The sequence below is a fragment of the Coptis chinensis genome, chromosome 8 (genome assembly GCF_015680905.1).
Source record: "Coptis chinensis isolate HL-2020 chromosome 8, ASM1568090v1, whole genome shotgun sequence".
Lineage (NCBI taxonomy): Eukaryota > Viridiplantae > Streptophyta > Magnoliopsida > Ranunculales > Ranunculaceae > Coptis > Coptis chinensis.
The window spans coordinates 5,660,496-5,683,583 of record NC_141463.1 but is presented as its reverse complement, the minus strand read 5'-3'; the positions used below and the strand labels follow the sequence as shown (position 1 = coordinate 5,683,583).

General features: G+C 38.0%; 1 protein-coding gene and 1 long non-coding RNA gene across 4 annotated transcripts; one reads left to right on the top strand and one right to left on the bottom strand.

Annotated features, from left to right (window-relative positions):
* Positions 1-988: 988 nt before the first annotated feature.
* On the bottom strand, positions 989-5,347 carry LOC147479533 (uncharacterized). Of its 3 annotated transcripts, XM_086577962.1 has the most exons (9): positions 5,099-5,347; positions 4,344-4,440; positions 3,226-4,276; positions 2,966-3,138; positions 2,190-2,384; positions 1,949-2,107; positions 1,578-1,647; positions 1,411-1,503; positions 989-1,287 (listed from the first exon to the last, which is right to left on the bottom strand). In XM_086577962.1, exons 6-9 carry the CDS (start codon positions 1,981-1,983, stop codon positions 1,183-1,185), a joined length of 303 nt encoding a protein of 100 aa, XP_086434088.1. In that variant the 5' UTR covers positions 1,984-2,107; positions 2,190-2,384; positions 2,966-3,138; positions 3,226-4,276; positions 4,344-4,440; positions 5,099-5,347; the 3' UTR covers positions 989-1,182. The 3 variants fall into 3 exon arrangements, 2 of the variants coding, with proteins under 2 accessions (XP_086434088.1, XP_086434087.1); XR_015205020.1 differs by lacking the exon at positions 1,949-2,107 and having other exon boundaries at positions 1,400-1,503; XM_086577961.1 differs by lacking the exon at positions 1,949-2,107.
* Positions 5,348-22,230: 16,883 nt separating this feature from the next.
* Positions 22,231-22,779, top strand: LOC147479532 (uncharacterized). The gene is made up of 3 exons (XR_015204383.1): positions 22,231-22,338; positions 22,456-22,506; positions 22,655-22,779. It is a non-coding gene; the product is annotated as an uncharacterized LOC147479532 (long non-coding RNA).
* The last annotated feature ends 309 nt before the right edge of the window (positions 22,780-23,088 follow it).

The window sequence follows — 23,088 nt, the reverse complement described above, 5'->3', positions numbered from 1 at the left end:
TATCTTAAAATAAACAAGGTTGGGTCATGAATAGTACCACTACAACAAAAAAGGCTTTATATCACTTTTAAAAACAGTGACAAAAAGTCTTTTGTAGTCTTTTGTCATTTTTTTTTCAAAATCGTGATGGAGTAAGGGTCATTCCCCCCCCCCCCAAAACCGTCACAAATATTTATTTTAGACTAGCCTATCTCTACCATAAAAAACTGTAACAACTACTAAAAAACCGTCACAACAAATCATATCGTTTGTGACGGTTTTAAATAAACTGTTAGAGCAAGTCCTATGGGGAGCTGCTAAATTGGGCTGTTAAAAGGTGCCACATAGGCCTTTTAGCTTGGCCAGCCAAATTTGACACCCCAAAATCAAAAAACCAACCCAATCGTGTCCGTCCATTATTTTGTAACTTAAGTTGAATTTTTTGACTGCTAAATTGGGCTGCTAAATGATACGGATTGCATAGTTTCTGCCGTCCGTCCATTATTTTGTAACTTAAGTTGAATTTTTTTTGAACGGACAACACAGTTTCTGCTATCCATCAAAATTTAACACACATACGAGCAGAAACTATGTCGTCCGTCTCCTAAACTTATTATAGCAGCTGTTAGCGAAGGTCTTAACTTTAGCTGAGTTTTTGACTCCTTCCAAATTTAAGACTCTTTTAGCAGCCCCATTGGAATGACATTTTTGTGGTTGGGGTGCTATATTTGCCTTTAGCAGCTCATATAGCCCCCCATTGGACTTGCTCTTATGCATTCATTCTTTTGAACGGTTATAAAAAGTACCATTAGTCATGACGGTTTGGGTAAAACCATAATATGTATATTTTTTTTTATTTAAAAAAAGAAAAAAAAATGTGAATATATATATGAAAACTCACAAAATTGGGAATCTGCAATAAACTACACACCTGAATAAACTACATACTTGAATATGATCCATTAAATTTCAAGTAACATTCATATATATTGCTAATTTCATTGAAACATTCCAATCCCCTTGGATAACCAATATATATTTGTACTAAATTGTAAAACGTAATGAAGTAAATAACACATTTCCAATATAATTCATATAAATATAATCAGCCTAATCCAAATCCAAATGAAAAAATAACCTAATCTCGTCAAAATCGATCACCCGCCCACATATATGTCTTCAGCCTTACGGTTCATCTTCGTCTTAAGGATAGTTCATAATACATTCTTGGATGAACATAACCAAATCCATTCGAACTTCATTTATCTCTTTATCGGTGAAGGCCTTTTTCTTGCTAAGATTTTTTAGCTGAAATATAAGAAACAACAAGGTTAATATTTTGCAAAATAGAAAAAAAAAAAAAGTTAAAAACACAGTTGCTAAAGATATCAAGCATAAATTAAGTTAAAATGTGAGAGACATTTTATTTACTTTCAATGGCAAAGGAGAAGGATCGCTCATTATGTCTCGTATGAAGCGCATTACGTGAATACCACATTGTTTACCATCTGGTTGTCTTGGGCCCTGCAAAAATATGAAATTGAATTAGGGATGTTATACATAAAGTACATACATAAATAGTAACTGTAATCGTTTACCTTGATTTGGTGCCAACATGGTTTTTGAGAACTTCTATTCACTTGGATCCCTCTTAAAGCTATCAATGCACTTCAAGTTAAAAATTTAAACAATTAATTTCAATATAATAAATAAAAAAGTGTACATATATAATAAAAAATGTATAGCAATAAATGCACATGGAAATAGTTACGTACGTGTTGATAATGATTTCTATGTCACCGGTGCATTTACCATGTAACAAATCCAACTAATAAACATCCATACTAGACATGTCGATGACAATCACAATCCAATGGAAGCTAAAACCGAACAAGCTATTAACTAGCATTTAATATGTACTTGTAACCAAATATGAGTTCAACAAAACCAATATAATATATGTCCATACCATGGGTTGGAAGGAATGAAAACAATTTCATTCATGTTTGCTTTCCTCAATCTATCAAGAACAAATTTAGTTTTTGCTTTTGAATCCGCAGCACTAAAGACAGCCTAGTTGACAAATATATATCCATCTCTAGAACTTACAAATTTCTCATACAAGCATCTGAAATGTGAAGACAACAACTCATTTTATAAACGCACTAAACATTCAATAAAATAGTTAGTAACAATGTAAGTTTTATCACCTCATATATGCAACCATACAAGGAGACTCGACAGATTCAAGATTACAAACATTCTTCATGTCATTTGTCTCTATGTATGAAAACTCCATGTTAGTTCTGAATAATTCTGGTCCATATGGAAACTTAAGTCGACCACTTTGAATAATTGTACCAATCATGGCACCAAAGGAAGTGCATAGATCGTTTCCTTTGTTCCTGATTCAGAAACCGAATAAAAGATTAGCATAAAATATTATATTGTCATGTGCAGCAAGGGTGGCCGCAACATGGCCTATGTGTACGTGGACTGGAAATGGTTTGTAGGTGGCCTGTGTTATGGCCTGCAATGGCTTAAAGTGGCCTGTGTTGTGGCCTACAGTGGCTTGAAGTGGCATGCAGTGGCCTACAGTGGCTTGAAGTGGCCTGTGTTGTGGCCTAAAGTGGCTTGAAGTGGCCTGCAGTGGGCTGTGATATGGCCTACAGTGGCTTGAAGTGGCTGTGTTGTGGCCTACAATGGCCTGTACATGTGTGGCCTAAAGTGAGTTGGTCAAACCTTCAGCTAACAAACTGTCCTAAGACAAGCCCAAAAAGTAACTCAAAGTAGGGAACATTAGGTGACTATAACAGTCCACTAAGTAACAAATCTTCTCGAAACAAATGGCTTAGAAATCAATTCAGGAAGTGAACATTTGGTAATATACAATGGGTCAACAAATCCCTGTTCAAGAGCATAACATATATTCCATGAAAAATACAATGCAATGGACTCTTAAATGAGTTGCTCAAGTGTAAAGTACCTTATTTACATCACTGGAGAGAACGGAGAATGGGATGACTGTCTGTTTGGAGAAATTTTCCAAGTAAATTACACTCTTGGAAAAGATGATCAACAATACAAGAATTCTTGCTCTCCAAGCAGGAATTTATTATGCTCTCTACAAGGTGATGCAATGCATTATGGAACGGATACCTGCATACATTGTAAAAAAAAAAAAAAGGAAACTATAACCACTAACCTTAAAGGAATTGGTCTGAAATGAAATAATGATTTACTTACTAAAAAATGAGATTTAGAATTCTCTTGATCGCACCCACACGAACCAGTTCTTTCTCAGCAAGTTCATTATGAATCCCCAACACCACGGCAAAAAACTCCACAATTTGACAGATAGGAATAGACATTTAGAGAAGCCGGCCTGTGATAAGAAGAAGAGGACAGTGGGGGGGGGGCACTAAACACAATGCACAGTATTTCACCACCATAAGAACTGGAAAACAAGTAAATGAAGGTTGATATCTGGTTAAAATAGTTAAAACCCAGTCAAGTCAATTTTATCAGTAACATACATAAGAATAAAGGGTTTCAAGAGAATACAAACTGAAATTACAATGAATAAGATACTGCAAACGCCAACGCCTGGGTGGGCCTCGCCTGCTATAAAGTCCACCCATGACCTGCCCAGCATCAGTGGTGCTGCTTAGGCAGGCTCCTTTTGTAAGGCGGGAAAGGCGTTTAAAATTAAAAACAACTTTAAAAAATAGAAGCACAACAGAAGAAAACTTAGAAAGAAGTCCAAAACTCTTCAGGCCAAAAATAAAAGAAACCCACTTTAACCAACTGAACTATGAAAGTTGTGCATAGTACACATGATTTATCACTATGTAATATGTATGAAACCAATACTATTACTGTTTAAAAATTTATGAAGTACGATCTCTTGCTACAAGAATATATTCACAAGTAAACAAACTGCAAGAAATGTATTTTTTTTCTTTTTTTTTCATGATGTAGACATGTAGTATATGTTATTGTAAAACATAAGATTTTCTGGTACAAATTGTATGATTTTACTATCACACATGAAATGGTATAACGTACTAATATCTCAAGAAACAAAGTAATTGGAGTTTGACAGTTCATTGAAGGCATCAAAACATGCACAACCACTCGATTACATCAGACACTTACCTGTATTCTACTCGGATAAGATTGAAGAATGGTTTAAGGTCTACATATTATCAACCTTAATAATAGGTTAGAGAGGTCTACCAATTCTCTAGAAGCCCAGAGTATCAATTTTGGATTGTAACCAAGCTATATTTTCCAGCTGAAATTAAATATTAATAAATAAATAGCCAAACTACAGTAACTCATTACGAAGAGTGAGGATGTACCTTCAAGTGATGCTTCCTGAGAGGAGGCCTTAATTCACCATATGTGGTCGGTAAAATCTTCTCGTCAAAAGAGACATTCAGAAGCATAAGGAATCACCTCCATGAGAACATAGCAGCCAAATTGTTAATGCTATTAAACATTCCAAAAATAAAAAACTACTTTTGTAGCAGTAAAAAGATGGTGATCCCTGATTGTAAATACAAACTACAACATAAGAACACAAATCAGGTTTTAGTTCATGGTGGATTGGTGGATGCTTGCAATGAGCATAAAGCAGCTAATATCTCCATTACCATAAACTTAAGCAAAGTACATAAAATTTTTAGCAAGCCAATATAAAATTCCCCGGTTCACAAATTCAAGTCGGACACAACATTATGTTATACAAGACATCTGGTGTTACAGTGAACTAGTGAAAACATTTATCCTCAGTTAAATAAGCAAAAATTGTAATTGTCCTAAGCTAACATTTTATGGGGTTAATTTGTATTTCTCGGTTCATATAATTTTAATTGATATTGTGCTCAGAGAAAATTTCAGGTAAATGGGGTTATATAAGCATAACAATTTGCAAATCAATGAGGTAAAGTAGGCATGAACAGTTAATTGAAAACCCATATCTTACTTGATTTCATTTAAGTTGAGAGAGGAATGAACGGTTAATTGAAAAACATACCGGAATAGAAATCAAAAACAAAATTTGTTAGTGCAACTAACAAGTTCAAAATCAAATTAGAGAGAAACGAGAACTAACCTTGTGTTCAATTAGTCATTAGCCACACTGACTTTGTGAAATTCAATTAAATATATTCAATTAATCAAAGGGATAGCTATTGAATACTGAGAATCGGGTTCGACCGAAATAATCCTAATCGACAGAAGTGAAGAAAGAGTCGTGAGAGATCGTGCGATTCATCTAGCTTGTTTGTTTGTTTGTTTGTTTGTTTGTTTTTTGTTTCTTCTATTTTTTCTTTTTTTTGTGAAGCATTTCTTAGAGGCACGAACCTACAAGTGTTTGAAGAAAGCGGGCCAGGAGACTGAATGTGGGCTTCAAAGTAGTTTTTAGTACAATTGTGGGCGGGACTAAAAAATTAGAATTTGGTCTTCTATGACTATGACTGTCACAAAAATGCGGGAACATGTAACTATTTTAGTGAAATAGTCACAAATAGTTCTCCACACACATACACCTTGTTTATAAAAAAAAACCATTTGTGACTGTTTCGAAAACGCACGTCATAAAAAACTTTTTAAAACAGTCACAAAAACCCTTTTCTGCCATTTGTGACCGTTTCGAACACGACAGTCACAAATAACATTTTAAAGCAGTCACAAAACCTTTTTTTTGTACTAGTGTACCTCTTTAACTGATTGGCATTGGAAGGATTTGAGAATTTCTCACCATCAAGACTAGTGAGGATCACAACTTTCCTAAGTATAATCTTTTTGATATTGAATGGGACCTCCCAACTAGGTATGAACTTCCCGTCATTTAGTGATTAGGTTATTGATCCATTCCTCTACTTGCACTTGTAACAATCCGTCTCCATGATTTTCTAGTAGTATCCAGGTTTCCCTTGCTCTTTCGTAATATGCCCCTTCATATTATTCAATGACTGTTGATTATAATTGAACTATTCTTGGCATTTCTCTTGATGTGGTTAGATTCAAGTAAGCTGACATTTCTGATAAATAGCTCTCATGTCTTCGATCGATGCAAATGGATGATAATGATGCAATATGGAGTTTGCCTTCTCCATGGTAGGGTAACTGATTGGATGATTGGCTAAGTAGCTATTGACTGATAGATTGTAGAATTTGCCCTTTCTACAGTAGGGAAAGTGATCAAATGATGTAGTGGAGCTTTTCCCTCTCCACAAGGGTAAATACGGAATGCTCGATGCTTATGATAAGTGATATTTGACATTTGAAAAATCTTCTTAGACACGACTACTGAACTTGCTTCCTCACCAATCATTTTTTTCCGACCAATAGTAATCTTGTGCCAATATAATAACCAGGGTTCCTTCAGTAATTTGCTCAGGCTTCCACTCTCAGAAAAGGGTCAAGTTTGTACTAATCTTCACATTGCGTGGTTTTTCTGTGGTGCTAAGATTAATTGTCTCTGACTCCTTGATGATTGGCGTCAGTCGGTCAGTCCTCATAATGTTCGTGAGGAAGAATAAACTTAACATCATCATTGTCCATTTCTTCTTCATTGTCAGGGGAGAGGGGTCAATAACCTACATAAGTCATCCAATCATCTTACTCTAAGGCATGTGGGTAAATCATATCTGCGGGATTTTGAAAACTTTTTTGATTTTTAAAATTTTGATTTATTAATTTTTGGAATTTTGGAATTTTGAAATATTTGATTTGATTTGATTTATTTTTGTTTTTGTGTTTTTTTTTGAATAGCAGACTTGGATCAAATATATGAGAGAAATTGATCCGGAACCCCTCAACCAATGTTGCAGCTCCGATCCATGCATGAGTGATAAATTTTCTGAATGATGTGGTACCTCCATGAGCATCATATCAAATTTCTTGATGCTCTGTAATTTGTACGCCACACACCCTAAGAAGTCAGGTTTCCATCCTGGGTCTAGCCCATGAATGCCATCAAAGACACATGAGTGCCTAGACGTGCGCCTAGCTTGAAAGTGATGGTGATGATCGAATGGCCATTTCATATGATCATGGTTGGTGGTGTTTCCCAACCTCTCCATTGTTAACTTGCTTTAGCTTTGATGACAACTAGATCTTGAAGAGACAAACATAGAGTAGTCCCGTTCACAAAATACCAATAGGATGATTAGAAGAATAACTTGCCAGAATATTGCGATGGCAAATGACTTCGATTTTCTTGAGCTCGCATATGATCTTCCAAGTGTGAGGAAGATGTCAAGTCTTTGAGATTAGGAGTAAGACTCTTAAAACGCCTAATATTGGAATCCGGCTTAGCCATTATGAGCCGGTTTTCAAAGAAAGGTAGTGCGAAAGCATTACTATAGTCCTCTTGATTGTATTCTAGTGAAGTGATCTTGATAGCAGAAATACAATCTTCTTCATAAAAAATAGGAGGACAAAACATGTCAAAGAGCTCGATCAATACCATAATCTTTTGAATCATCTATCAGGGAGATGTATTGATAATCTTGGTCACCGGCCCGGATCAAGTAAAGACTTGGTAGAATTCTCAAGGACCGGTTCTTGGGCCTCTACACAACCTTCTAACAAATTTGGGTCATGATGCATCAATTGTTGTAAAGAACATTGTGAAGTATCTACTCCTCTTTGGGCTTAACGAACTCCTTATCTGGAACATGCAACAGAGGTAGAACCGGTGATGATGCCTTCTTAATTGGTGATTCAACAAATATAGGCGCCACTCGTTCATCCAATGATATAACCTTGGGCCTTACCTGTGTATGTGCTTTGTAATTTTTAATTGCATCTTAAAAATTGAATGACTTGAAGAGCAACATGGCACTAACCTTGGATGCTTGCTCGAGTGGGGTAATAAATGAGGTCGGACTTTTTTTGACAGGATATAATGTGTGAACTCCTTCATTATAGTACAATAATATATTCATTGCACATTTGGAGTACTGAGATATGATGCATCAATTCTCCTTGATTCGATCAAAACTTGTATCGCATGCTTGAGAGCTCCACACTTCTCTGTATGATATCCAAGAGACTGATGGAAATCACAATGTTTATACCAATATGATAGTGGATTTGGAGGAGGCCTTGGATGCTTTAAAGTAAGCATGCCTTGTTGGACTAAAGCCTTGAGAACAACTTGTATTGGGTAGCCCAATTTTGTGAACTGCCTTTGTTGCATGGGAACACCACTGTCTTGCTGTCTTGGAGGGAAAGCAACCTGATTGGAAGAAGGATGAGTTGTCACCTCTGACTGGATCTGTGTGTGGGGTTGAGGCTGGACTTATGTGGCAACGGCATGTGCGTCCTTCTGCTTGTTAACAGTGACTGAAGGTGGCTTCTTCTTTTGAACAACACTTGAACCTGAAGATGCAATTGAGGTCATAGTTCCACAAACTAAAACATCTTCAATTTGAGTCCCTGCCAAAACCAAAACTTGAAAAGATGGATGATAGCTGAGATTCAATCGATTTGCATATTCGAAGTTCAAACTTTTTACCACCATTCGAATTTGTTCTGTCTCTGATGGCCTATCTAGAATTTGAGCTGCCTTGGTCCTCCACCTGGTTACATACTCGGTGAATGTCTCAGTTGGACCTTGCTTGAGGGCCTCCAATTGTCTCTAACCCATATGGATGTCTGTATTGTATGAAAAATGCGTCACAAAAGCTATTGCAAGTTCATCCCAAGTTTTTATCTTCTGAGCATCTGTGTTTATCCAACAGGTCAGTGCCACACCCTTCAAACTCCTCTGGAATAGTTGGACCAATAGTTCTAGCCCAATCCCCATAGGTTGCAAGTAGCTAGCGTACATCTTCATGTGCGCTTTAGGACACCCAGTTCCATCATATCTCTCCATTTTAGGGAATTCGAAACCATGTGGAACTCTGATTTGTGGATATAGACAAATCAAACTCGTCTACCTTGATCTTTGTCAATGCTTCCTCAATCTTTTTCAATCTGTTTGCCATTGGGCCTTAGATTATGGATATTTGGCTTTGGGTGTTCATGTTGGTGGTAGGTTACGGTGGCTGTGTGATGCATGGAGGAGGGAACATGAATGGAGTGGAGCTCATGGGTTGGGATATGTTTGGGGTGAACATGTGTGTGGATGTATATTGGTTTGGGTTGTAGTATGAATGATGAACGGTTGGTTGAGCCATGTAGGTTGGGTCGATATAAGAGATGGGTTGGCTTGAAGTATGAGCTGATGGTATAGGAAGTTGTAGCTGGGTGGATTGGTGTGTGAAATTCCTAGTAAGTAGCTGGGTTTGTGCAGTAGGTATTAGGTTAAGATCAAACCTTGGTGGTGGCAGTGGAGTGGATTGCCCTTGAGACAGTTGTCCTTGCCCCCATGTTCATGAATTTTGGTATCATTTCTTGAAACATTCTCTCCATTGTTTGTCTCATTAGTTCCTCCGATCCGGCTGGAAGTGATATCGGATTTTGACTCCTTCCATGGGGAGATTGTCCATTGCTACACAGTGATTGCTCATCTTGAGAGATAAGCGGGGAACTAACTATTGGCAAAGATGCTAGTGGCAGAGATCCTTGAGGAGAACTGGCTAGTGTATTATCCATTTCAATTATTGAGTTAATTAATAGCTGCATGAGATAACCTTAACCCAAGTCTTCAATTCCAACTGGCTTTTGTATAAGCCTACTTCTTTCCTATCTTAATTGAAACACCTTAAAAGATACTGTAAATCTGACTCTCTAGGGGAATCCCCAGTAGAGTCGCCAGAAAACCTGTATGCACAAAAATGTGTACCTAGGTCTAAGCAATAATTGATTTTAGAGTCGTCAGTCGTCGCCATTAACTTTATTAAGGAAAAGTTGAGTAAAATCTATGTGAATGACTAGTCCCTGAACTAGATGATTGATTATTGGGTTCGGGAGTCAAGGTATGATGTGGGAAGGTGTTAGGCACCCACACTCTCCTGGTAAAAACCACCCTTACTTCTATTGAGGTATAAAGTTTAGAGATAAGCAAATGAAGAAAACTTGAAATTTAACTACCAAGTTGGATGATCTTCACTAAATTATTTAAAGACTAATAACTATATGCTATGATACAACTAAAAAAATAATCCTAACATGTATAATACTAATTAAAATAAAATAGTAAGAAAGATGTCATCTTGTTTGGAATGTTGCCTCATACTTGATTGTTGATTGTTGATTGTTGATCTTTATTGATTGTTGATGAATGATATGATGAATGATTAATAATGACGATGAACTTGATCTTGAATTGACAACCTTGATTTTTGGATTGAAACAGGTGATTTGGGAGAAGAAACAACTTTTGGTGAAATGAAGCTTCTACGCAGGATTGAACTAGGAGAAAAGATGACTAAAATGAAGAACTAGAAAGAAAAATGATAAACACTCAAGAAAAGAAGACTACTAGGCTATTAGCTCTGAATAACTAGCTGAAGATTCTTAGCTCGTTAGGAAGGTCTATGAACTCTCAAAAATACCCTTGGGTCGAAATCTTACTCCAAAAATGTATTGCACTTGACAACGCGCACAACGGGCTGAAACAGGATAGGGTAAGATTAGGATTTCAGAAATCCAAGAAGAACCTAGTAAAGCTTGTACTCATTTCGAAGGAACTTTCGAGGGGAATTCAAATATGAAATAATCTCATCCAAAGAAATAGTGGAAAATTCGAAATTTGGGCTCCAAAGGGTTACAAAGGCATTTTGGTCATTTTCAGCTTGAAATTCAGAAAACAATGAAACTTCAACTATAGATAGAATATGATGAGGAGAGTCTAAAGACGCTAATAGAAGATGAAAAAGAAAAAGTTTGATGTAGAAATGAAGACTCGAGAATACAAATCACCTTATATGATCAAATTTAATTCAACACAAAATCGTAAATGAATTATGCCTGGGTTGCAAAAATGGGGTGTCTACAAATACCCTTTGCGGTTAGAATTAGATCCTGTCTAATTGTTTATATATGCTCTATCAAAAGTATATTTAGCCGAACTTACCAGGGTTCTACAGATTCCGAAATAACCAAGCTAGCACTACACCATTTGGGCCGAACAAAAGAACGAATGGGCCCATTTATGTTAGGCCCGTCTTAAAATTAGGCTAAAAGTCCCAGTAGTTTTTTTCACAATTTAGGGACGGGCCTAACAGAAACCGGCGTAATCCGTTTCTGTTTGGCCCAAATGGTGTAGTGTTCAAAAAGCTAAATACGTCCACATTTTGGTCACAGAATTGATGATTCTTCACCTTATAGATAATGAACTAGCTGATTTAGTCTCTAGCGGCAATAACTAAGCACAATTGCTGATAGAGAGCTCATCAAACTCAATTCATGTGGATTTTCTAAATATATATCAATGGACCATTATCGAATTTTGTATTGAATCAGTGCATTCAGTGGTATCCTTGTTTTATTTTGTTTTATTTTAAAGTATAGGATCTAGTTAGCATAACCTATAGATAGACTTAAAATGATCTAGTTAGCATAATCTATAGAATATATAGACTTAAAATGATCGAAGGTTTCAGAACTGATCCAATAACGAATATATTGATCAACCTGATCGAACTGTTCTACTGACAAACCTACAATTATGAAGGCGTGGAACACCAAGTCACATTGGGCTTCTTTGTCTGAAAGAATCAGGCATGCTTGAGTTTAGGCAAGAATGTTTAGCTTAAAATAACTGACATTTGAATTCCCTTGATAATATGAACCCCCATCATGATGACCAGTGTATGGGAGATCCAAGAAGTCCAAAGAAAAGAGTGAAAGACAAAAGCATAGAGAAGAGAGTGAAGAGAATTATGAAGCATTTTTATAACAGTACAACTTACCTCGTTATATACATCTGCCAGTTTTGCAACTGCAAACTTTGTTTCTACATTCCATGCGTGTGCTTTTCCTTAACCCATGATCCCTATGCGTTTGCTTATATTATATGATTTTGAGCGTGCACGTTCCAAGCAATGGGCTCTAGATTCTATGGTTTTTTCTGTCATTGGTTACTAAACCTCTCTAGTTTTTTTACTGCTAGTGTGAGGATCTCACTCGCCTTCTGTTTCTATTTCATTCCCACTAATAAATTAAACTTAAAAAAAAAAAAAAAAACCTTGTACTATTCAGATTTAATTTTTGTTTTTAAATTTTAGGATTTTTTAGGTTTTGGTCCTCTTAAATAATTGGTATTTGGGATTTGGTCCGCACTAATTGGTTTATTAGGTTTTGGTCCTCCTGACCAACAGTCAAACAAGTTAACTGTTGGTATTTTGTAAATACCCATCATACCCTTACGTGTGTGAGACATGTGTCAACTTAGTTGACTTATAGTAAGGAGGACCAAAATCTAATAAAACGATTAGTGCAGACCAAACCCCAAATACTAGTTATTTAGGAGGATCAAAACCTAAAAAAAAAAAAAAAAAAAAAAAAAAACCACATGTCAAGATCGATTAGTTTAGGAGGACCAAATCCCAAATATTGATTATTTTGGAAGACCAAAACCTAAAAAAACCCGAAAGAAAATGGAAGAGTTTAGTTTAGTTTAGTTTAGTTTTTTTTTTTTTTTTTTTTTTTTTTTTTTTTTGAAAATTTTATTAATAATGATAACGAAGTTTTACAAATAATTAGGACAAGCGTGCAACAAAGTCAAGCCAGCAAGTCCTTTTCGAATAGCAAAACCTATCCTCCCAAAAACAAACTCGTTAGAACCAGCGGTCATTACATTCGCGGTCCATAACTTTACGCAATCTATTAAGGAGCTCAACAGATGTTGTGCCAAGAAACCAAAGGTGTCAAAACCGAAAGGAATGAAACAATGTTGGTTAGCTCTACAAGCCTCCTCGTGTTTCTCAATTTTTCCTACCACTGCTCTATTAGCTGCTTCTCCCACCTCAAAGACTCCATTCCCAAGCCCTACTAATGGAGAGGCTCCAGTTACATTCAACACACGCGATGCCTCCCCTCGGACCAACCGTAGATCAATACATCCGCAGCGAAGTGTCAATCTCCCTCATTCGGATCGGTGAGAAAATTCACGAGAGCCTCCTTCTTCACTGTACCCCAGCCCTCCAAAATGCATCACATAAAATATCTCTGACATGATCATGTCGGTATTTGAAGCCTGGGAAATATCTACAATGTGCTGCATGGTCCCGAAAAGTATCTAGTCTACTCTTTTTGCACACAGGGCATAGACCACCATCTGAGTACAAAGGAATCATGAGGCGGTACCGGAGAATAGAACGATACTCTACCGGTGACATGCGCTGTCCAAGTCCCTCCATCGGAATAGCAAGTAGGAAATCTTTTGCATGTTCTGACTGTAAGCATCCAATGACTGCTTTCTGACGAGCAGATAACACAAACTCCCTCTCAAGACCAGCAACAATCTTACCATAGAACGCTTCCGCCAAAACTTTTTGTGGTTTTGAGGGGACGGTAGCACTCACGACCATAGAAGGAGGTCAAAATCGGGTAGACAGGAGACTCAATGCACCGCTAGCAACATCAAGAATCTCATCCAAAGGTGCCGGGCCACAACTCCTAAGAATGTGGTTACGGAAGCTCGAAGTCGGACGTGGGGAGGCCACAAAAGCAAAGCGTAGATACATCGGTGGCAACAATAAATACCTAAACCGCCTAGACGTAATGGGAGTGTCGATAAACGCCACTGTAAATCACCGAAGCCAGGACCATCAGAAACCACAATACCCTGGAGAACACTGCGGAGATGCCGATCAAAAGTCTGAGCTGCCTCTCTGAAAAAAGATGGTGGACAAGTACGAATCGCGAAGACTAACTTAGAGAGCCCAACACAAGCTCGTAAGAGTGCTAACTCACACTGTGGATCTTCTAATACAGCCAAATAGTCCATCAGAGTCATAGCCTTGTCAATACGCTTGCGAACAAGACCCATGACAAAAGATGCATCAGTGCTAACTGCACCTCCAAGCAACCTGACCCCCTGCTGAGGATGGGACAAATCTGAAGGAAAGAGACCAGGAGTAGAGCGGCGTGGATCTAGTGATGGCCAAAAATATCTCGGTTTTAGCCACATTAAGAACCAACCCATAAGAAGGTCCTTCTTCCCCGGAATCATACCCAAAGTTGTCGCCACATTCGTATCCCCCCCGAGAGTCCCATCACCTAAAGTACCCGACAATACAAGATTGGATCCGTAGAATAAGAGGATGCAACACGAGGGCAAATAGAAGGGCAGGGGATTGTTTAACCTGTGAGACCTTTCAACATGATGGTCCGACAAACCATCTTAAAAGCGAAGGGGCAAAATCTATCGGATCACGAACCTTTTTCAACATGAGACCATATTGCATTCGAAAATCTACCGGAAGCATAGCATACACCATATGGTTAGCATACACCATATGGTTGGCGTGCAAAATCGCCTCGCTCCACTCCCGAAACACCCACACCATATTGGAAATCCTGTAAGTACCCAACCACATCTCTGGAAACTCCTCTCATTGCAATCTTAGAGACCAAACGACGCCAAACCATGCCCACGCCTATGGGGCCGAATAATCGTTATCCGGCTTAAGAAGTGGAGTAAGCGGAGCACTCGCTATAAATTCGCTAACGGTACGTGGACATTGTCCCTCAGAACCAAAGATTTACCACGGGGTTCAATGCATCTAGCAAATCGACGATATAGCTGCTGCAAAGACCACTCATAGCATCCAACAAATGCCGAGCTCGGAGACCATCCCGCCACAAGAAGTGCCTTTCGGAAACGACCTAATGCATGACAAAAGGGTATTTCTCTCTACAAATAAAGGATGCTCGGCAAAAGGAACAGTTGGTCTCACAGGTGGTTGTCGCACTGGGTGTTTCTCCTCTAATGCTTGGATAGTCTCCGCCGAGTTAGGGGCGACCCCTGATGATGACAACACTTTTACCGCTGCCGTAAAATGTCCATCAGCAACCTTCTGTAAGCATCGACGCACATTCTGAGTAGAAACAGATCGCTGGGGTGGCTGGATTGAAGGAGGCTCTACTGCAGACTCTAAGAGGTGAAACAGTCCACCAGGCTCGTTCCATATCGTCAACGCATGGAGTATCTGTTTCTGCTGAAGGTTTTTCCTCGTACCAGATCGACGTTCCTGACGATTCTGTGGTTGGAAAACCTGTAGAGTGCAGCACGGGAGAAGGAGAAGACGAACCCATAACAAAACTGAACTAGGATCAACCGTAATATCCCAGAGAGCAGACTTCAATGCACTAGAAAACGCCAAACGACATGCACGTGGTATACTTTTCACAGTGCGAAAGGGTATACGGAATGCCCTATCAAGTAACGTCTCATCAAGAGAGGGAACAACACCCAGAGGCCTTGGGATAGCACTAGCGTCTCCTTGTGATGTGAGTGTAGATTACATAGTCATAGGGATAGGCGGTGGTTCTGGTATACCGACAATAAGGCATCCCAACTCTCCATTATCAGTCATTTCTGGTGGTTTTGTGATGCCTCCTGAATGACGACATGGTATGGTTAATGCATGCATGCTGAGACAGTGGCCACATATCCATTTGTTCACCGTTTTCAAAAAATTAAGAAGGGATAAATATAAACTTATGTCCTTCTTAATCTTATCCCGCAGGCTATCTATATCTCCCTGACCACACAAGTGCTGTTTCTTAATGTGAGTTTCGATATCTGAAAAACCGAAGCCGCCACCACCATTGGCCCCATCTTTGCACTTGTCAAACTCACGAAAAGGACAATGCACATGCTTCTTCTGAGAGAGCATGATGACGACACCCTATGCTCGAACAAACCCAAAAACAGACGACACCAATATGAAACCACAACAAACAAAAGCACTACCATAAATCAACCCCAACCAACAAACATATCATGGAAGCAAACCCAACTCCAACAAAACCAACCGACAAACCTAGCATCGAAGCAAACCCAACGCCATCAAAACCAACAACCAACCAAACCTAGCTAATCTTAAACAACCAACAATTTAATATAATTTAATTTATTTTAAATTAATTTATTATTTTTTTATTTTTTTTATTTTTAAAATTTTTTTAAGGTGCTGGTGAGAATTATGGGGTTGTTTTTCGTTTTTGTTTGGAAGCTGGGTGGGTGGTGGGTGTTTGGATGGTGATGGAAAGGGTGGGATTGGGTGGCTGTTGGAATTGGTGGTGTGGTGGAAATCGGTGGTTTCAAAGTCTGAGAAAAGTGTAATTCGGTGGTTACAAGGTCTGGGAATGGTGGTGGCGCTGTTGCTGCGAGGTCAGGGTTTTGGTGTGATGATGGTGGTGCGGTGCTTGGATGGTGATGGAAGGAGTGGGATTGGGTGGCGGTTTGAGCTGGTGGTGCGGTGGAAATCGGTGGTTGCAGGGTCTGAGAATGGTGGGAATCGGAGGGTGGAAGGTCTGAGAATGGTGGTGGCGCCGTTGCTATGAGGTCGGGTTTTTGGTATGATGACGATGGTGGTGACGGTGGGTGATGGCGGTGGGTGGTGAACGATGGGGATGCAGCACGAGTGATGTTGCTCTGTTTGTGTGTAGATCTGTTTGCAAGACCACCGGTGGTGGTGGCTGCAGTGCTGGATGGTGGTGGCGATGGGTGGTGGATAGTGGGTGGTGGTGTAGGCGCTGCAAGGGAAGAGGGTGGTGGACGGTGGGTGGTGGTGCAGCACAAGTAGTGCTGCGAGGGTGTGGAAGACGGTTTTTTTTTTTTTTCCTACTGTATTTTTAAGATTGTGATAATACATGTGTATGTATAACAATGGTTTATATCAAGTTAATCTATATAGTATGACAGCCAGGTTCCACTGTAAAAAAAAAAAATCATAAAATACGATTAGATTCAAGAAAACAATAACACACAAATTTTTTAACCCACACTCAAAAGCTTGTAAGAAATAATTTTCACCGTCGATGTAGAAAGATAACTGCATAACCAGCCTTCACAAAATTCCTACAACATCACCTGTGAGTTATTGTAATAATAGATTCCGCATATAGAGAACTATCCCAAATTTAAGGGTCTTTTAGGTTTTAGTCCTCCTAAATAATTGGTATTGGGGGTTTGGCCCGCACTAATTGGCTTATTAGGCCTTGGTTCTCCTGATTAACAGTTAACCAAATTGACACGTGCCTCTTTTGAGTGTGGGTTAAGAAATTTGGGTGTTATTGTTTCTTGAATCTAATCGTATTTCATGATTTTTTTACATAGTGGAACCTGCCCGCCATACTGTATATATTAACTTGATATAAATCATTGTTATATAGACGTGTATTATCACAATCTTAAAAATATGGTAGGAAAAAATGAAAACTAAACTAAACTCTTCGACTTTCTTTTGGGGTTTTTTAGGTTTTGGTCCTTCTAAACTAATTGATCTTGATACGTGTTTATTTTTTTTGGGTCTTTTTAGGTTTTGGTCCTCCTAAATAATTGGTATTTGGGGTTTGGTCCGCACTAATTGTTTTATTAGATTTTGGTCCTCCTGACTAAAAGTCAACCAAGTTGACACGTGTCGTACACACGTAAGGGTATGATGAGTATTTACAAAATAGTAATAGTCAACAAACAGTCAACTTGGTTGACTGTTAGTCAGGAGGACCAAAACCTAATAAGCTGATTAGTGCAGACCAAACCCCAAATACCAATTATTTAGGAGGATCAAAACCTAAAAGACCCTACATTTTAATACTCATATTGTATTTAGCCAAACAAACGGACAAAGGCATAAAGTATTGCGATATTTTCTGAAATCTAAAGAACTAACCAGCATCAAATTTCTAGCATTTCAGATACCTAAAGTCTACAATTTTGAACAAATAATTAGTTTCAATGTGATATATGTCAAATTTCTAGCATATCACATACCTAAATTCCAAAATTTTGAACAAATAAGTGAACAACTAGAATAACCAGTGTGGGTATGTCTTAACCCTCTAAATATTTTTTTAAAAAAAGTTCAAAATTATTATTTTTTTTTAAAAAAAGTGAACAACTAGAAACTCGTGTAGTTATAACTTAGATTTGGTAAGTATAGTGTGCATGTGCTTTGTATAATACTAGCTTTTGAACCCGTCCGTGGTAATATAAAAACATTTTTTTTTAATAAATCAATTTTTTTTGTCATGATGCTATATATTATCCAGTTAAATTATTAAGATAAAGAATCCCGAATCTATTCATTGATAATTTTAGATTCTGGTAAATGAATTATATTAAGGTAAATAACCCCGAATGCATTCATTGATAATTTCAGATTCTGATCCGAATGGATGATAATAAAATTTTGTTTTTAAATTAATACGTAAAAATATTGCAAGCAATTATTATGCTTGAAATTGCCTTACCGCTACCAAAGAGGAGTGGCGAAGCCGCGAAGGTGGATTAGATTATTTTGACCTAACTTAAGGGTCACATAGAAATATAAAGTAAGATATGCAAATTGTTAAGTGATCTGAGCTGATGGAGCTTGTAAGTATATTTGTTAATGCAAAATGATAAATTCAAAATCGTGACTTCCACCTATATATCATACCGCTAATAATCTCAACATCATGTGCTCTAAGGTTAGTTCAATGCATTTGCATATACTTTTCGATTTCTCTTTAATTATTCTTTGAAGTTAGTTCAATGCATTTGCATCCAGTTTTCGATTTTCTATTAATTGTTTGTTGAGGTTTTGTATCTAGTTTCCGATTTCCCGTTAAGTTTTTTTTGCTAAAAGGTAATTGATTAACTTAAAATAATAAAGGTTACAAGAAGAAAAAATAAGAACATTATGACATGACTAAACTAAGAAGGATAAAACAAATGTGTACCCTTCTCAATACAACAGTGCTTAGTGAGTAAATCTAAAGTACGTAGTGTTGTGGTTCTCAAGATGTCTCATGAATGGAGGTCGAGTCTGCCACCATACACTTTGTCTTTTAGTTAGTCCTGCTCCATGTCTGGCACAGCAATCTGCTCCCGAATTAGTTTCCCTCCAGATTGAGGTGATATTAATCCATGTTGCTTGCGAGTTTATTAGCTGCCATTGTGCCCCGACTCTCCAGTGCATATTACCTTTTTGAAAAGCTTGGACTACTGCAAAAGAGTCTGATTCCACCCATATATGCCTCCATCCCATTTCTAAAGCTTTTGTGACTCCTTCCACAATCGCATATGTTTCCGCCATGTAGTTGGTAGTGACTCCCAATCCACCCGCTGCAACCCCAAGGAAAGCCCCATTATGATTTCTATAAACAGCACACCACCCTGAGTTACCTAGATTACCCCTAGAACTTCCATCTACATTCATCTTTAACATTCCAGGCAGGGGAAGATTCCAGTAACATTCAAAGATTTTTGGAGATTTTTGAAGTTTGTGGCTGAGTTTGAATGCTCGAAGTACCTTCAGATCTCTCATCGAGTTCTCCATGTGTCCCGAGGACTTATGATATGCCCTTACTGTTGGCCTTCGAATCAACAAACAGATTTCTCTGAAGTTGGAAACCTTGTTGTCATACATTACCTTGTTGTGATTCTTCCATAGACTCACTAGGCTGGTCAGGGAACATGCCTTCCACATATCCAGAATTATTGACCTGTAGTGCTTACCCTGTTGTTAGATATGATATCGTTCAGAGATTCCATGCTCTGGTTGAGATCAAAGCACTGACTTGCATACTGCCACACCCTATTTGCCAGCTCACATTGAAATAAAAGGTGATCCAATGTTTCCTCTTGTTCCCTACAGATGCTACATCGCTAGGCCAGCTGGAATTTTCTTCTTTTCAGCTGCTCATCTATTCTTGCAGCACTATGAGACAACTTCCAAGCTATTCCTTGCGTCCTTGGTAGGATATGTGCACTCCATATAAATTTACACCATACGGGCTTGTGGGCCTTGGCTCTTATGTCCTCATGTGTTGCCGAGACAGTGAATTGTCCATTATTCGTTGATATCCATATTCTTTCATCTTCTCAGGTGCTATGTGGCTGCTGAATTTCTGCCGCTTCCATGCCAATGTGATTTAGCACTTGAGTCATGTTGTTAGACAAATGCCAATCCTCTCCATGTATGCAATCAACCAGAGTACGTTGCTTGAAGCTTCATAATCTCCTTTCTGTCCTCCTGAAAGAAATCGCAGAAAGGTTTCCTCAGTAACCAGCTATCCCTCCATATGTTTATATCTTTGCCATTGCTCACTATCTATCCATGAAGTGGAGCCATTTCCTTGAGGGCCCATCGTATTTCCAGCCAAACTGTTGATGACTTGTATTTGGACCATCCCCCAACTCTGTTAGTGTACTTGCCCTTCATAAATGATGACCAGTCACCGTCTTCTATTAGTAGACACCAAGCTTGTTTCATGAGCATTGTAAGATTGATGTCTTGCAATCTTCTTATCCCTAGCCCGCCTTCCTCCACCGGTTTGCATGTCTTATCCCAAGATACTGTTATTGTTTTTCTCTCGGCTGGATTGCCACTCCAGATGAAGTTTCTTATGATGCTCTCGCATTCCTTCAGGACTGATTTTGGTCATCTATATATAGCCATGTTATGGACAGGAATGCTGTTAAGCACATGTCTTGCAAGAACCACTCTGCCCTAAAAATATAGCATCGTTCCTGCCCACCCTGAAGCCTTTCTTCTGATTCTGTCCATTAGAGGTGCAAGAGCAGCTTTAGTCACTCTTCTTGTAATGAGGGGGACATCAAGGTATTTTTCTGGCAAACTTCCTTCATTTATTCCCAGAGTCTCCTAGATTCGCTCTCTCCTGCTTTGAGTCATAGGGCTTAAAAATATTTTGCATTTGCCCTTGTTTACTAGCTGGTCAGAAGTCACTACAACAAATATGACATATGACATCACTAATTTTACATCACTTTCATTGAAGTGATGTCATATGAAAACTATGACATCACTTTTCTCAGCATGTGATGTAATAATTATCACAATTTTTTTTAACATCACTTATTTCAAAAGCTGATATAGTAGAGTTGTACAACATCATTTTAATAAGTGATGTCGTGATAGTGATGTAGTAACACTTTTTTATGTCACTTACTGTGTCACTTATAAAGTGATATAATATCTATGTATTCAACATCACTTTAAAGGTGTTGCCACTCAGCGTGTCACTTATAAAGTGATGTAATATCTATGTATTCAACACCACTTTAAAAGTGACTTTGCCAAGTTTTCAAAATCACTTATAATTTGATTTCCATAAGTGTTATTATTAATATAGTTCCTTTTAATTTTAATTAAGTTAATTAGTTAGAAAAATACCGTGAAAAATAGAAATGAAACAGGTGCATGATTGGTTTGCTAGACTAGCCACCCTTAAACAAAAATTAGAAAATAAAAAACATATGGACTCTTTTCTTGCACCAAAAATAGCCCAACCAAAAACAAACGGAGAAGACTGGTTATCCTCTTCATCCATCTTCTATTTCAATCTAGCCTCCAACTTCTGAAAACATTTTGGGTTCCTCTTGTCATCTTCTCCAATTTGTGGTGTGACATCGCTAATGAACTAGGTAAGGTCACTCTCGATCTGTTTACTTTGATTTCGGTTTCCTCTCAGTTTTACTTTAGAATATTCTTGATTAAAAAAGGTTGGTTTTGCTTTTCTGCCGATTGAAAATTAGATGGTATTGGTTGTTTTCAGAGTGATTCTCATATATTTCTTTAATAAAGATCTCAATCTTACTAGTTCTCACCCATAAGTTTCCACGCCTCTCACCTGTCTCCTCGCCGCTATTGCTTTTGCAAAAGGGAGTCTTTCAAACAATCTTAGAAGCAATTACAAAGTCAGGTTTCACTGTCGTGATTCACATTGATTTTTGTTTATGAAATCGAGGACAAGACATTTTTATTGCCGCGACCGTTAGCTATGCAGAATGAGACAAGGCTGGTCTTGTAGGGATCTATGGGCTCTCTCAAAGCTTATATTTGTCTTGTTCGTGGTAATTGGAAGAATATTTCAAACCGGATAAATATACCATCTTCTGAAATGCTGACATAGCCCTGAAAAATTCTTGAACCCAGCCATGTATATTGTCCTTGTCCTATTGCATCACCTAAAACCTCCATCAGTATATGTGTTACCTCTAGAAGTATGTTATTTAGTTAAGACTTAAGAATGGTACGGTTCCCTAGTTAGTGCTGCAAATGTTCTTCTGGTGAATCTTTTAGTATGATTAATATTCACTTGAAACCTACATGGCAGGACCCTATCATCAAACCACTTCATGAATTGGATTCAAATGCCTTGCACGATCTTTTGGATGAGATTCCTCAATGGATAAAAAATCCGGATTATGATAGAGTGAGTATTGAAGTTAATGGAGATTTTTTCATTTCTTGTTGTGCACTTACCGATATTTTGGACTTACGGTCTTTTCTTTCCACACAGTGACTGATTTACTTTTTGTGATCTTTTTAGGTGGACTGGTTGAATAAGTTTCTATCTGATATGTGGCCCTACCTCGATAAGGTGCTTTTAAGTTCAGATAATCAATTAATAAGTATATGCACAACTGTACCTCATGCCTTGTACTGGAAACTGAGATATGGATTACATGTTGTTTTGGTTGGTTATTCTTCCTCTCTTATTACTTGTTGTTCAATCTTGTTCTGTACAGGCTATATGTGGTATGATAAAGAGCACGGTAGAACCAATATTTGTAGATTACATTGGAAAGTACCAAATACAATCTATTGAGTTTGAAAGCCTAACTCTGGGAACTCTTCCTCCGATAATCTATGGTGAGTTTTCCTTCTTGTATCATTGACTGAATAACAGTCGCGTCACTACGCCACCATTAGCTTTCTTAAAAGAGAAGATCATAGCTTTTAGTTTAGTGTATTGATTTGAGCTAAGTATTTTAGAAGAAACCGAACTCACACAATGTACTTGATAATTTTTAGGAATTAGTTTGATAATTACAGTTTGCGTTATTTGATTCTTCATTTGTATTTGTGCTTAATAGGGAGCTGAAGTTGTCAAGATGTACAAAACTTTGCTTGGGAGTCGAGGTTTTCGAAAAGTATGAACATGGATTTTCCTTAACCTGAA

Excerpts from the sequence above, each read along its gene's own strand:
- LOC147479533 (XM_086577961.1), bottom strand. The coding sequence starts at position 2,347 with ATGATTGGTACAATTATTCAAAGTGGTCGACTTAAGTTTCCATATGGA. Across the intron at positions 1,504-1,577 it reads CATGTTGGCACCAAATCAAG|GGCCCAAGACAACCAGATGG; the intron begins GTAAACGATTAC and ends ATATTTTTGCAG. Across the intron at positions 1,288-1,410 it reads CTTCTCCTTTGCCATTGAAA|CTAAAAAATCTTAGCAAGAA; the intron begins GTAAATAAAATG and ends CTTATATTTCAG.